The following is a 15,531-nucleotide window of genomic DNA, read 5'->3' as shown; positions in this document are numbered from 1 at the left end:
TAAAGTCTTTGCTAAAAACTATAAGACAGTTACACTTCCATGCTGCAGAGCTTTGCTCAGCGAGGGCTCCCTCGCCTTCCAGCGCTATGATGGTTCTCCTGTCTCTTTCCTTTGTGAACAGTGTGCTGAAGGGGAAAGGCTGCACAACCCTGAACACTGAAGGGGATGAACTGAGCAAGGGGCTCAAGGCTTACAAAGTCGGGCAGACGGTGACCTGCTTCATCAAGAAGGTGGGAGTCAGAGAGCCATCCTGCATAATGTCAGGGAAAGGCGAGAAGACTGCTAACATCGGGCTTATAGTTTCATAGTTGGTTGGGTCAGAAGGGACCTGAGCAGATCATCTAGTCCGACCCCCTGCCATGGCAGGAAAGACTACTGGGGTCAAATAACCCCAGCACAGTGTGCATCCACTCTCCTGTTATACCAGAGGGAGAGTCCCTTGGGAATCCCCCCTATGCTTGACATAAGTAAGCTCAGTATTGGCCCCAACCTGTGTATTTGCTTGAGTCACCACAATAATGGGCAGACCCCCTTTATACCCAAGATATCACTAAGGACCATATCATAGAATGGTAATGTTGGAAGGGACCTCAAGTTTCTCCTGGCCCCTAAATTTCCTAGTGAGGTAGATTCTGGCAGCGAATTACCAACAGCAAGCCCCATCTTGAGGAACAGGGAAGGAAGGAGGCTTTTCCCCTCTTCCCCTCTCTCTTTCCACTCCCGCCATCAGGTTACATATAAAGAGAACTCTAAGCCTTTAAATTATTGGACTAGATGCAGGCTCTAGGTGAGGTCCTGCTGGCCTGTCATGCATCATTATGGTCCTCGGTGGCCTTAAAACCTATGAAGTGTCTCTTAAGTCTCATGTCGTCTTCTGCGGCTGCTTGATTTCCCCACAGTACAACGTCATCAAGGGCTGGCTGGAGGTAGAGGTCACCCCAAACATTCGAGGAAGGATTCCACATCTGCTGCTTTCCCTCAAGCCCAAGGTAAGGAGCAGCCAAAGAATAAAGTGCCCAAAACACTTTCCTGCAGCAGATTAAACACTCCACTCCAGTGCAGGAGCCTTTCAAATTGCCTTCCTGTTCCTCCTTGCTTTTGGTCCAGCATCAGAGTTTGGCCCTACCTTCAGCATTTCCAGCTGCACTGTTTTGCAGAGCTTCTGGTTAATTCTTCTTTGGCCTTAGTGTAAGCTCTCAAAAACTGCTGTTTTCGTGGGATTTTTTGTGCATTTTTTTGGTGGGCTTTTTGTTGTTTTTTCTTCTCTTTTTTTTAAAGCTAGCCATTTGTGTAGTGCTGTCACTATGTGGCCAGCACAGTCCATGAGTGGATAAGCAGTGGGTATCAATGAGGAGTAGGGACCTGGAGTTATGGAGGGCTTTAGTGGAACCAGTCTTGCGCTGCTCTGCCCAATTCAGCTGTCTGCTTCTCAAAGCATGTGGACAACTTGGAAATTAGCACAGCTTTTCCTAGCTGCACTCTATGTTGCAAAACCGCTGATGTTGGACGTATCCTAGTTGTAGGATAAACCTGTTTATCTAGGTTCAGTTAGATGTCCGTAGTTCCTATTTTGAGCCTCACATGTCCTGAGATTATCCTAGTCAAAGTCCAAATGAATCACTGAGACATCTTCCCTGGTGATGAGCAGAGGTCTCTCTCCTACCAGGTCTTCAAGCATCCAGAGAAGAGCTTCAGGAGCGGACAAGCTTTGTCTGCTACAGTGACTGGCATGAATCCCACCAGCACCAACCTCTGTTTGTCTCTTACAGGTATGTTAAAGTCTTGTTTATCAGCAGTGGTCTTCCCCCGGGCATCTCGCCACCCAGGTTGTGGTCAACAATTAGAAGTGGGCCTAGACTGGAACCTGAATTGAGCGGGTTGTGATTCAGAGCTTAACTTTGGGTGCGTGTCATGTGCAGGACCAAAACTCTGTCTCCTGACTTCCCAGAGATCAGAGTTTTTGCGACTGGTTTTCCGACTTCGTCCATTTTGTACAGCATCAAGCCTTTGGAGTAAAGTGGCAGTTCTCCTCCCAAATGTCCCAGGCTGACTCTCTGTCCCTGTCTTCTGAAGCAGCTTTGCTTCTGAGTAGTATCTAGTGGCCTGCAAACCATTTACTAATGACCACAGGTCTTAGTATAGCAGATGTGGGGGCATGTCTGGGTCCTGGTACAGCAGATTGGGGTAGGCTTGTTGGGGGTGAACCTGGCATTGTATTGCAAAAGGGGTAGTGAAGTGAGAGCACACAAACTACACATGAACAAAATGCTGTGGGTATGGTTTGGTGAGTGGGGCAGAACCCTCTTTAGTCACTCTTCATTGCCCTGAGGATGTGATCCATGGGATGTATTAGACCTATGTGGTATCTGGCTCAGCCCCTCTGAACTCTTCCCTTCTGCAGGAATCTACTCCCTAGAGAAAGGGACCATCACTTTGGGCACCATAAAAAACGTGACCCCTCATGTTGGCTTGATTGTGGCGCTTCCCTTTGGCAAGATTGGCAATGCCAGCCTCTTCCACCTGAGTGATTCGTACATGGAGCAGCCATGGGAGCACTTCCGCGTGGGTGAGATCGTCAGGTCAGAGCTTCTCTTGTCCTCTCATCTTCTCAAGTCAAGTGGGGGACTTGGAAAGATCCTTCCTCCATAACTGGTCCTCTTTGATGGGGTTTGACACTGGTCCAGCACATTTCAGCTTCTTCCTGAATCATTTTTGTTGTGTTCCAGCTGAAGAGGCTTTAAACAAACCTTTTCAGGGTGTTTTGGGAACTGTCAAGGGGCTTCCAACCCCCCAGTGCATTTGGCTTTTAAGTTCTTAAACTTACTTGTAAATGTCTGGAGCCTCATCCCTCATCCCATACACTAAGTGTGCATCCTCCTTTAGTTCCCTTCTTGGCCCCTGCTTTGTGGAGAAGGATATCCCAATCAGTAGGGCATTAGACTGGGATTTAAGAGACCTATGTTGAATTCCTACCTCTGTTATGGACTTGTCTCTCTGGGTGGAAATAGATGTTGCTTGACATCTCATTTGTGCCAACATAACATTTTTTAATGGTGATATAAGTTGTGAGCAAATAGGTATCACTACCCTTTGTCACACCACATCAAAGGAAAATCAGTGGCACAACAAAAATTAGTAATAGACATTGCTGCTTTATTGCAGCAGACACCTATTAGTTCTCAGCAGAGGAGTACAAGCAGCCTGAGTTCCTCCTACTCTCCAGCCACCCTGAGCAGGTGCTCTGGGGGCTCAAGGGCTTGTGAAGCACCTGCTTGCTTGCTGCACTTAGAGAGGCACCCCAGGGAACTTTAGTTGCCTCTTTGTAAGCAGAGAAGTTGGAGTTCCCTGCTCAGCTGGCCTGTCTCTTATGATCACAGGGAACAAGTCTGACTTAGTGAGGAGATCACGTTGTCCCTCCTCCCACACCACTAAGGACAAGGGACAAGGGGTGACGTACTTTACACAGTAAAGTAGCACATTATGGCACACTGATTTGCATTATGTGGTGATATCTGTTTCTAGTCTTGGGCCTGTCAATCTGTCCGTGTCAGCCTCCCATCTATAGCAGGGGAGTAATTGCATTTTCATACTGCAAGGGACTGTTGTAACCTGTTGGATTCTGTTGCTCAGATACTGTGGTGCAGGGGACCATGTAACATGGGTGGTGTTCCTTTTATCAGTAGACGTATGAACCATTCTCCCATACAGTCTGCAATAGACTGCAGGTGCCTCAGAGAACTGGGCTCTTTGTATCCCATAAGGCATGTTTCAAGCTCCGTGGAGCTGTAAGAAGAGGTTCTGCTTCCTTGTAGGGCTTTTTAAATTGGGCTTTCTGCTTTCTCTCCTGTCCCCCATACCCAGGTGTTGCATCCTTTCCAACGAAGATGGCAAAATCCAAGTCTCCCTCCGGCAGTCCAGGTAAGGGTCCTAACCTCTGGCTGTAGATCTGAGAGTTAAAAAGTGTGGCAACATCTGGTATTTAATAGTTCATGTGCTCTGTAACCCTATTGGCCAATATGTGTGCTCAGGTTATAGCATCAGGCTAACAGTCCAGACTTTGTAAGAAATGAAATTGGCTTTGGACGTTTGTTCGTTCCACGTAAAGGAATTCCTGTGTATCAGAGAAGGTGCAGGTTCATGGCTCTGGATGTGGAGCCCCCTGTCTGGGTTAACATTTCATTGTTTTTTATTTACAGTTGTTACAGGTTTGACTGAGATTTATCTGTGCCATTAGCTCTGCCCACTCAGCTCTGGTTTTGTGTGCATCCTCGGTTTTCACTTTGTACCTTGCCTCTTACTGAACTTTCTTTGGCTTTGCTTTGAAACAAAAATGTTTGTTTTTCACTGTGTATTGGCCTCCCACATGGAGGGGGTGGGAATCCCCATGTTTTCACAAAGCCTCAGTCAGTGCTTTTGGCCTCCTACATATTGCATTAGATTTCAGGAAAACTGTGACAAGGCATATTATCTTCAAATCCCCAGTGCAACAGCGCGGAGCTCTGTTACGCTGTGTACGTTCTGGATAAAGAGGCAGACAGTGCACTTGAATGAACGAAGATGCTTCTGCTCCTGTGGAAAGGACTCGCTCCTTTGCAGCCCCTGGCAGTTGGGACTGACTCTTTTCCCTGTAGCAACATTAGTATGTAGACCATTCAGCCAGTGTGAGGTGTTTTTTAACTCTTGTCTCACTTGTCTCTTGTAGAACAAATCCTAAGAGCAATAGCGAAGTGGAAGATGCTGAAATTACTTGCATCGATGATGTGAAGGAAGGCCAGTTGATCCGAGGCTACGTCAAATGCATCAAGGCTTCAGGCGTGTTTTTTGCGTGAGTAGCGTCTGACTGGAGGACTAGTGGGTGGCAAGGGTCTGGGTGAACATGTTTTGTCGTGTAGATACAGGTCCAGAATTGGACTTCCATGTTGTGTAGCAAGCATTCCACAGTGCATTTCTTTCTGGAAGTTAGGATTGTCGTCTTGTTTTTCTTAAGCTTGCAAACTTACTTTAAAAACGTACAGACTAAGCTGCAGGTGAGTGCACTGTCAGGTTCCTGTTTCCTGTATCCCTTGATCCTGACCTGCAGCACCCTTTGCCGTTCCTGCCCTGTGTCTCTAGCGTGGAGGGTGCAAAGCGTGTAGTGCTTTGACAAAGAAAATCAGATCTTCCCATGGGTGCTGGTGCTGAAAGCCCTGTAACATCTACAGCTTTGTTTTCGAAGCAGGCGCATGTGATGTCATCCACACCTTTTGCTCTTCCTTTCAGTTTGTCCAGCTCTGTTGTAGGCCGAATCCGGTTCCAAAAGGTTGCCCCCTACTTTGTATCGAAGCAAGCTGTGTATGAGGAGTACCTGCCAGAAGGGAAGCTGCTCACAGCCAGGGTCCTCAGGTTAGTCTGAGGCTTCCAGCATGGGGCTGTAAAGTGGCAGATGAGAGGGGCAGGAGGAAAGATGAAGGGTTCTTAGGTGGAACAGAAGCTTGGGTGGCCCTTTCAACACCTGCAACTTCCTTTTTCTTTCTCTCCTGTTTTTTGCCACAGTGTGAATAGCCAGGAGGACCACATAGAGCTCTCCCTCCTGCCTAAGGACACTGGGAAGTTGAGTGTCTTGCCCAAGTCTCTGGGCCTGCCCTTCCATGAAACAAAGCAGGAGAAGAAGGGCGAGGAGCTTAAGCTGAAGGCGAAACGGAGAAGACGAGACTCCGAAAGCGAGCAGGTGGCTACATCTGCCTGATGGTTTGGGCCCAAATGAGAGCCTGGGGGTGGGCTGTGAATGGCCTCGATAATCTTCCCTGTCTTCTCAGTGCTTCAAGCCTCGTGGAGGAGGAGGTTTTCAGGGTTTATACTTTCCACTCAGGTTAGCAGGACCTGTAACATGAAATCTTTAAAGAATAGGAAAAGATCAATATTCCTGGAAAGGAGCTATGTCCTCCATCAAAGTAACTGTCCTCCATCACAAATGGCACCCCAGCAAGCCATTCATTATGGGCATGTAATGTCTGCTCGTTTCAGCTCTTGCTACCTCCATTCTTTTGCTATAAATCAATCCTGTGTGGCCAGATGATCCATATGGATGGGGTCTGTAGCTGGTGATCATGAGGGTAGATTTTAACCTGGTAACCAGATCTTACAGCAAGAGCTCCTGCTTTTAGTTTGGGCTCAGTGACCCTTCTCTGTCACCCAAGGCATTAGCAGGCCCGTTGTGTTCTCTAGCCACCACTAGATAGGAATAGGGTATTTTTGGGAAGAAAAAAACCCACCACAAGTGATTTTTATCTCTGAGCTTTCTAGCCATCACCTTTTGCGGGGCATCTGTCAGCATTGGGCCCCTAGTAGTTGGCTTGACACGAAACCTGGGGTGTTTGTGACTTTTCTCCCATGGCTCATGTTGTAACTAGTACGTGAGCACAGAGTGAGGGCTGTTGTTTAGGGCTTCTCATTAGGTTTCTCTGTTCAAGTGGAAGTATTACTTAGTCTTCCTGATGATTTCCCTGTCTGACCCTTCACTGCAGGAGACAAAGCCAAAGAAAAAGAAAATGCATCCTGCTGACAAAGATGACAGTGGGGTTGAAGTTTATTGCTGGGAGGAAGAGGAAGAAGAGAAGGAAGAGGAGAATAAAAGCAAATCCAAGGTGAGGGGCTGCCAGAGCCTAGCAGAGGGGAATATGAATAAGGAGTGGGGCCTTGGATGGCTGGCAGAGGGACTGTTTAAATGGTGCCTGGGATTTTGGGTTTGGACAGACTGGTACAGAGTAAATTACTTTGAGGCCTGTGGTGACACATGTCCTGTTCTGCCTAGCTCATAAACCTGGTAGCAGCAGCCTTGGTCAGAGCCCACTATTATAGCTGAGGCTTTGCATGTAGTTATTAGATCTCTAAAGGGATTCTCATCATCGCTTGGCAGGCACGTGGTTCTTCCGAGGGCTCGGTTACTAATGGTCAGTAGTGAGGCAGCTACATATCCTGTAATCAGACCAAGTCTCCAGGCTTTGGCCTTACAAGTTGGGCAAGACCAGTTCTGGGATGAGGGGCAGCAAGAGACAAAAGATATGGTGGTGATTTGCCATGTTGCATTCTGCTTGAATATTAATCGTAGCCTGCAGGTGTACTAGTCACTGCCCACGAGGTCACTATCCTAGGTGCTCTGCCAACACCAGAACAAACCCCAGGTCCCTGCTCCAAAGCGCATATGATCTATATATTAGGCAAGAGAAAGTAAATGGCTAAATAGAGATTTATTTGTTTTATTTAATTTATTTGTATGGAATACAGCAAGCAAATGACAGAACAAGCTATAAACATCCTATAAACAACAGCACTGAGGAGTAAAGCTGGAGTGACTGTTTTAGATTTGATATCTATGGCAAAGCATTGCCAGTAACCTGGTGCAGGTTTTCAATGCAACCATTAAAATAATAAACAGGGCACTCCTCCATGATGTGTGCTATAGTTTAGTTTTTGCCACGCTCACACTAGGGGTCTTTAATAACATTCTATTTATGTAGTAAGCAGTTACGTCTACCTTGTCCAGTACAAACCCTGGTCAGTGTTGTCCAGCTCTGCCTTGGTGAAGCAAAGCCAGGGGGTTTAGATGTAGGGTCTGTGATGAGAAAATTATTAATGATGTCAATCTTATTCCGTTGCTGGATCCATTTTTCCTTGATGTCAGAGTTTCATTATTCAGCTCTTTTCCCACACTCCAAAATGGCCTTCTCGCCTTAATTGGCCTAGGCGGATCATTAAGTTCCTCAAAAAAAGGTAGCAAATTGAATGTAAGCAGTTTTTTGTGGACTCTCAAAGTAGCCTGTTTACATCCAAGATCAGGAGGAGGGATGTGAGAGAGAACAGACAACAAGGGAACAGAAGTGAATCTGCTAGTACCTGTTATGAGATGAGGGAGCACAAAGAAACTCAGGTGATCAGCATGGCAGGCAGATGCTGTGGCATTTCTTGCTGGTTAGGGAGGCCTGGCTCTCATGTCCTGGCCAAATCTACTGCTAGTTCTGCTCTTACGGGCCCCAAGTCTTTGCTGCAGTTGCAACTAGATATGGTATGGTTTGCTTCTTGGCCTGGTCTCTAAGGCAATATGACTCTGTATTATCAAACAGCTGTCACCCTCTACCTCTAGGGCGACTGTATTGCTTATAGGTTAATTGATTGCTCTGTATATGCAGAATGCATTTGTTGGCTTTTGGTTTCAGGGTGAAAGCTCCTATATAAATATGAACTGTTCCTCCCCACCCCTGATGTCTGCTAAGTCTGCAGTAACCCTGGCTTTGCCTGTTGCTCATCCCTCCATGGTTCAGGTTTTTATTATAAGTCACTGTCCAGCAAGGGATGAGGGGATATTTTGGTTATGCTGTTGTTAGAGGTGGGAATACCTGCTGTCTTAAGCATGATGGAGGCAGGAGTGAGAGTTTAATATTAAACAAGTGGCACCTGTCTTGTCTTCCTTCAAGCAAGAGGTAAAGCACATGGAGGCTCCAAGACTGCAGGTTTCTACTGGCTTCACCTGGGACGAGGGACTAAATGCACTCAAGGTGCCGGCATTGAGTCAGCCAGAGGAGAGCTCGGACAGCGAGGAGGAGGATGATCCGCAGGCCACGGTGCAGTAACTTAGGCGGTGCCACTGAGCCCCTAGGCACAGCTGCTATGACTTGCCGTCTTGTCACTATCTACTGTGCTGACCCTTGCATCAAAAACTGTCTTAATATAGACTTTTTGGTTTGCTGGCAACATTGAAAATCTGAGGTGGGGGGGGTCATACACATTAATTTAGGGCCAACCAAAACATTTTAAAAAAATTGAAATGTTCAGCTGAACCATAAATGTTTTTAAATGCTTTGAATAGTTAAAGGAAATTTTGAAGCAAAACACCATTTTTGGACCATAACAATTCTTATTTAAAAAAAGTCAAAATGAATCATCTGGGGTTTTTTGTTGTTTTTTTTTTTTTGGGGGGTGGCTCCTCAATATGCCCAGCCTTGGGCCCACCGTTGTCTGGTTGTCTTGCATGTCACACCATTCTAGCTCTAGATAACTCTGGAGTAATGCTGCTACTGCCTGTTTTCAACCCCCTCTCCTTGCCTTTTCAGCTGAAGAAGCAAACCAAGAAGGAGAAAGAGCTGGAAAAACAGAGAGTGGAAAAGCAGCTCTGCAAAATAGAAACTTCCTTGATGGACCCCACTCGGCAGCCCCAGAGTGCGGATGACTTTGACCGCCTGGTGCTCAGCAACCCCAACAGCTCCATCCTGTGGCTGCAGTACATGGCTTTCCATCTCCAGGCCACCGAGATCGAGAAGGCCCGTGCTGTGGCCGAAAGGGCGCTCAAAACCATCTCCTTCAGGTAGAAAGCTTCTCCTCTTCCACATGCCTCCTAGAGGACAGCATCTTGATCTATGTGGGTCAGCGATTCCTGAATATTCCCCATGGGCATTGCCTGCCTTCAGAAATGGAATGGAGTGGGGGGGTGCCAGCAATCTTCATAGCAGATCAGCTTTGCTGACCCTAAGTTGAATCTCTTTTTTGGCTTTGGCTGGCTGCAGCCCAGCAGCCATTGCCTGCTGCGATCCCATTAGATCTGAAAAGTAAGCAGTGCCTGATCTGGGATGAAGTACTGCCAGTGTGAGACACCAGAAGGATCAAGCAGATGCTGCAGAGAGCCGCACTGGTAATTCTGGAGGCCTGGCTCTGTACTTGGCAGCACTGAGCAAATTCCCCAGCCTGGTACTAGATGGTGCCATGCTACTGTTGGGAGACCTACAGCTCTCCTGGCTCTTTCTGTAAGGAGCATTTCCTTTGGTATTGTGATGCACGGCAACCTGAACATTTACTTCTTGGCTCCATAAAATTGCCCCTGCAATTCAGTTTGGCTACATAGTTTTCCCTTTCTGCCACTGTTGTATTACTCTTGCACCCTGAAGCCATTGCTGCCCTGTAGCCCTGGTGCCACCTGGTTTTCAGGGGTGCTCTGCTGTAGTCCCTTACTCAGCTTTTCAGGTGTGGTGAGGCTTGGCTCATGTTGAAATGGCTTGAATTCCTCTGCTAGGAGACTGAAACGGATTTGTTCTGCTTCACTTTAAGGGAAGAACAGGAGAAACTGAATGTGTGGGGAGCTCTGCTGAACCTGGAGAACATGTATGGTACTGAGGAGACGCTGATGAAGGTCTTTGAGAGAGCTGTTCAGTACAACGAGCCCCTGAAGGTCTTCCAGCATTTGGCAGACATCTACACCAGCTCTGAGAAGTACAAGGTAGGTGTGTGGGGCCACTGTTGGTCCAGTGTGGTAGGAGTTAGGGTCATAGCTTCTCACTGACCAAGGCAGGAAACCACTCTTCAGTGCAGTCAGACCAGGCTCCTTGCCCAGCGCGAGTGATTGCAAACCAGAGCAAATGCTTTGGGCTAGGCTTGAGAGACCTGTTGGAAGAGGAGAGGGGGTGCTCATTTCTTATGTGGATCTTGTGGCTAGCATGACCTTCTGTCCATTTGTCTAAAATGTATCCTGGGTTGTGAGCTGGTAATTGCTGTTAGACCACGGGCACTGTTAGAGATGTTGCTGCCAAAGCTTTCTCTCACAAATCAGGTACGTGTACATTTTGCCTTGTTCGCAACATGTTTCAGTTATGGTAAAATCTCACCTGTATAATCACGTACATGTGTAAGGGTACATGAATTACACACGTACCTGCATGTCCAATAAACATGTTGCTTGTTCTGTATCAAGCATGAGGCCCTTGTTCTGCTTTCACATTTCTATGGGGTAACTTCTAATCCTTCCAGGTCTTCTAAGTTTTTTGGGGAGTTTTTAGCAGTTAACTCTTTCTAGTCATCCTAACCAGGGTGCCACAGAGGTCCTGAGAGCACCCTGCTACTCTCTACCCTCTGTTGCATAATTGGATCTTTTGCCTGTTGCTAAGCTTTGATTTCTTCTGTGCAGTCTGAATGTTGTGCCCTTGTTGAGAGGGTAGAAGGGCTGGTAGCACTGATGAGAATCAGACCTAGCACAGGTAGGTACCAGGCATTCTTCCCAGACAGTTGCGCCAATGCATTATAATCTTGACTTTGTGAGTCTTTCTGTGAGCCTGTCCCTGGCGGTGCTTAGCAGGTCTCCTAATAGGGTCTCATTGGTCTGAGACACCAAAGGAAATGACACCTCACCTCAGCTGCTATGCAGGTGAAAAGTCCAGAAAGTTAGCTACCTGCACTGTGCTTACTGTTTTGTCTGCAGTCGGGAGCAGGAGTGGCGTTGTGGTACTGCACACTGTACAGTCACAGAGGACTTCAGTGTGGCCAGTGGCCCCAAGGGCATTATGGTCCCAAGGACATTATGGTCATGTGCTCAGCACATTGTCTAGTAAAGAGTAATGGCCTGAAATGTCCTTTGCACAAGGTCTTCAAAAGCTAACAAACCCACACTGCCCCTGCTGCTAGTCAGGAGCTTTGGATGGAATCCGATCTGGGTTCTGGCCCTCATTTTGGTCTTACATTGCTGTGTGAACTCTGGGAGGTTGCTTGACTGCTCTGAGCTCCACTTTTTATTTCAAAAAGGCTAGAGCAAATAATATTCTTCTCTCTAAACTCCTTAGAAGTACAAGGGCCAGAAACTCCATGAGAGAGCATGGCTGGGTGGTCTACCTGTGTGACTGACCTCTCATTCACTCCCTTGTATCTCCCCAGCAAGCAGAAGACCTGTACCACACAATGCTGAAGCGCTTCCGTCAGGAGAAATCCGTGTGGCTGAAGCATGCCACCTTCCTCCTGAAACGAGGCCAGACCGAGGCCACACACAGGCTCCTGGAACATGCCCTCAGGGGGCTGCCAGTCAAAGAACGTGAGGACTCTCCCTCTCCCTTCAAACACCTGCGCTCTCCTTCCACTGCATTGTCTGTCTTCTCTTCCATCATGTACACTGCTTGTGTTTCTTGGGAGGCTTGGCTGAGTCTCATTGTCTTCTGATGTTAGAAGGCGTCTCTTCTCTTTACAGATGTGGATGTGATTTCCAAGTTTGCTCAACTCGAGTTCCAGTTTGGGGACCCAGACCATGCCAAGGCTCTTTTTGAGAGCACACTCAGCAGCTATCCCAAACGCACTGACATCTGGTCCATCTACATAGACATGTTGATCAAACATGGCAGCCAGAAGGAAGTACGGTGAGTGCCGACGAGGGAAGGGAAGCAGAGATGTACAAGAGCATGGGTGCTCTGCAGCTGTAGGCAGTAAGGGAGGGGTATTCCAAAACAGTGGAGAATCCATGTTACATGAGAAATGGGGCTGGGTTGATTCTCATTGGAAAGGGGCACCTCCAGGTCTATCTGCATGGCAGAGGGGTCTCCCTGATTGTTTTCCAACTCTATGATTCTGTAATCTTTCCCAGTCTTGATCATTTAGTCCAGGCATTCAGTCCAGGATGGTTCCTGCCTAAACCATTCTGAATAAATGTGCATCTAAGCTGCTCTTGAAAACTTTCACTAATGGAGATCAGAGCACCTCCACAGGCCCATGGAGCCATGGTATTCAGCCCCTGGGGATCTTCACAGGTTGGGAGATTTGGCAGTGCAAGCAGTGGAAGCACCACATGGCCAGATCCTGCCCTGCCCAGGCCATTGCCCCACAGCAGGATCAGGGCCAAGCCTGTCCTCCTGCATGTCCAGATTAGGTGCAGGCTGCTTCCTGACCACCCCACACACATGGCCAAATTAGGGCTAGACTTCACCTCTCCCCACCCCCAACAGTGATACTGAGTCCCCACCACATACACCCTGCATGCCAGATCAAGCTGTCCATCCAGCCCACAGGTGAAAAGGTTGGACACCACTGGTCTAGGTAATCTGTCCTAGTGCTTAACTCATCAGAGCTAGGAAGTTCATCCTAATATCCATCCTAAGTCTTCCTCGTTGCAGCGTAAGCCCCATGAATATCACAACAGTGTGTCCTAAAGAAAAACAGAGGGCATTTTGGATATCCGTGGGTGGAAACACTTCAAGCTCTTTGTCCTGTGTAGATCACCATAGCTAGTAACTTACTGAGGAGGTTTTTCTAAGCTGACTCGGGGAGCAAGAGACTACGACTCCAGTATTGCGCACTGATGCTTCGGAGACTAGTGTAGCAGCTTGTTATTAAATAAATACTTTTCATTGCACTCTGCTGTTCTTACTGCTGAGCAAGCCTACTCTCCTGGGAGTAACATGTATCCCCCAACTTCTGCACTGCGTGGTTCAGTGCTTCTTTGTGTTCAAAGTAATAGCATAAAACAAAGGGATGGATCATTTTTTGCTCTCCCATTGTATGGAGAGGTTCCATTCAGTAGCTTTCAGTGTGAAGGCAGCAAAAGGAAATCCTCCTTCCCACAACATGTAGTTGATGTATGCCATTCACTGAGCTCAGGGTGAAGTACTGTGAACTGGATTCTAGAGGAACAGCTACCATCGTCTCTAAGCAGAGGAAAGGGTTCCCCGGCTTTCTATTCCAAAGCACTGCTGACTTGAAGGGATTTCCTTCACTAGGTACCAGCATTCTGCAGCAGGTTGGGTGCATGTCCTGGTTTTCTTTGTCTTCTTCTGTAGTCTCCACTGTTCAGAGGCAAGACTTCAGATTTGGGAGCCCAGGGCTGTGATTTCATGTTCTGAACGGGCTTTTGCTTCCTTGCAGGGATGTTTTTGAGCGGGTCATTCACCTAAGCCTGGCACCAAAGAGGATGAAGTTTTTCTTTAAACGCTACCTGGATTATGAGAAGAAATATGGCACAGCGGACACTATCCAGGCTGTGAAAGCCGCAGCGCTGGGGTATGTGGAGTCCAAGAGCTCTCTTGTTGAGAGTTAAGTCCCAAAACAGAGGGACTTGATTACTGCTACCAGTGGCTGTGTGAGCAGAAGGGATGCACAGAAATGGACTGCAGGTGTCCACAAACAGGGCCTCTTGTGAGAGCACCAGCAGCCAGCTGGACTGTCCGGGACCCCCCAAAGGCAGAAAGAACCTGCTGGCCGAAGAGAGGACTTTGTTCGTGTTCATAACTTGCCCAGCAGTACAACTGACGTCCCATGTGCTGCTGACTTTGGATGTAGTTATTTAAATGCAGATTGTTTTATAAGCAATAGAAACAGCTACCCCTGCCTGTTCTGCTTTCCTATGGAAAATGTACATTTATTGACTCTACATTTTTCAATACAATTGATAAGTCAGTCTCCCTTCAGAGTTTTCTTTTCCCTCCTTACTTTTTTCAGCACTGCCAAGAAGGTTCTCATGTTTCATCTACATTAATATTGTCAGAGATTGGTCTCTGGTGCCTTTTTGTTGCTGCCAGTCTTCTTGATTTGAGGCTTTTTTTTTTTTTTTAAGCCTACAAGTATCTAATTGAACTTGCTGAAAATGTAAAATTGCAAATGATCTTGCTGAAGGACAGAACATTTCAGGAAATGGGATAGAGGTCTCTAAACTGAGAGAAGAAGCTAAGTCTTAGATGCTAGAAAATAATTGGTTCTGCTTTAATATTTTCCATTTCAGACTGTTTCCCTATGTACCAACAGGTCTATCCCTATATGTGCCCCAAACTATCCCACCTTAGCCGAGCACGTTGGCAGCCATCTCATGGTCTAAGCCCAGTGGGAATCGAAAAATAAACCATTTTCCATCTCTTTCCCCTGGGAGGCTTGCTCCAGCAGGTATTCTTAGCTGGCGAATTGGGCTGCTCACCGATTCCAGCGGTGTTGCCACTTCCTTGCAAAATCTGGCTGGAGGAGGGAAGTGCACTACATGAATATTTCTTGGAGCAGGGACCAGAACTCAGTCATCCCCTTCTAAGTGTTTTCCCAAATCACTGAGAAGCAAGATCTCCATGTCCATTAATCTTTCATCCTGTCCCTTCATCCATTTAATTTATATAAGAATGTCGTTACCCCTCTAGTGTTTAAAGGTTTCTACCTAGTTGTCCTCCTACATCAGACTGAAGGCCCAACAGTCACAGCCTTCATGTAGCTGCTTCCACTTGTTGGAGAATAGCTTGTCTCAGGTTCTCTGACTGTGTAGGTAGTCTGATGGTCAGTCCTTGCATATATGACTTCATACATGCAAACTCGCACACCGAGAATCGGAGGATGTTTGCTAAATCCTAGTCCCAGGTTGGGAACTTCTTTTTATGGACTAGTTCAGTGGCCTTTCAGCCAGCAGAGATCAATATGGGGCCCTCCAGAATTTTATAAAGGAAGACCACAAAACTTTGTGACTAACTTTTTGTTAAAAATAAATAAATACGTAAATGAGATTTGGAGTTTCCAGTGGGTTTTAAACCTGGTAGGATTAATTTGTGGGCTCTCAAGCAAATCTGTTGTTTGCTCCTTTCAGACCTAGAAGCAGAAGAAATGCCTGTCATGTCTTTTTTTTTTACTTTTCCTTACCAGGTTTAAGGAGCATGTCTGAATAACAGCCTCAGTTTGAATCGATTCTTGGCTCTCTTCTCTGTTGCAGAACTCACAGTGAATTCCTTGTTGTTCCCTACATCTTACACTTGATTCTTTTGCAGTGCTCCTGCTCTTACTCCCTATTGT

General features: G+C 47.0%; 1 protein-coding gene across 1 annotated transcript in view; it reads left to right on the top strand.

The window, feature by feature from the left end:
• PDCD11 (programmed cell death 11) overlaps positions 1 to 15,194 on the top strand; it is a 43,298-nt gene extending 28,104 nt beyond the window's left edge. The window contains exons 22-36 of the mRNA XM_090058190.1: positions 122 to 230; positions 900 to 989; positions 1,667 to 1,769; positions 2,402 to 2,579; positions 3,862 to 3,918; positions 4,703 to 4,825; positions 5,260 to 5,382; positions 5,533 to 5,707; positions 6,504 to 6,623; positions 8,451 to 8,597; positions 9,087 to 9,337; positions 10,075 to 10,243; positions 11,668 to 11,821; positions 11,975 to 12,140; positions 13,639 to 15,194. Coding sequence (XP_089914316.1) covers positions 122 to 230; positions 900 to 989; positions 1,667 to 1,769; positions 2,402 to 2,579; positions 3,862 to 3,918; positions 4,703 to 4,825; positions 5,260 to 5,382; positions 5,533 to 5,707; positions 6,504 to 6,623; positions 8,451 to 8,597; positions 9,087 to 9,337; positions 10,075 to 10,243; positions 11,668 to 11,821; positions 11,975 to 12,140; positions 13,639 to 13,810 — 2,137 coding nt within the window. The 3' untranslated portion in view covers positions 13,811 to 15,194. The remainder of the gene's footprint in view (positions 1 to 121; positions 231 to 899; positions 990 to 1,666; positions 1,770 to 2,401; positions 2,580 to 3,861; positions 3,919 to 4,702; positions 4,826 to 5,259; positions 5,383 to 5,532; positions 5,708 to 6,503; positions 6,624 to 8,450; positions 8,598 to 9,086; positions 9,338 to 10,074; positions 10,244 to 11,667; positions 11,822 to 11,974; positions 12,141 to 13,638) is intronic.
• Positions 15,195 to 15,531: the final 337 nt, after the last annotated feature.

The sequence above is a fragment of the Crocodylus siamensis genome, chromosome 7 (assembly GCF_052110815.1).
Source record: "Crocodylus siamensis isolate JL-2025a chromosome 7, ASM5211081v1, whole genome shotgun sequence".
Classification (NCBI taxonomy): Eukaryota; Metazoa; Chordata; order Crocodylia; family Crocodylidae; genus Crocodylus; species Crocodylus siamensis.
Note: the sequence above shows the minus strand (reverse complement) of the source record. Positions and strands in the feature narration are given on the sequence as shown.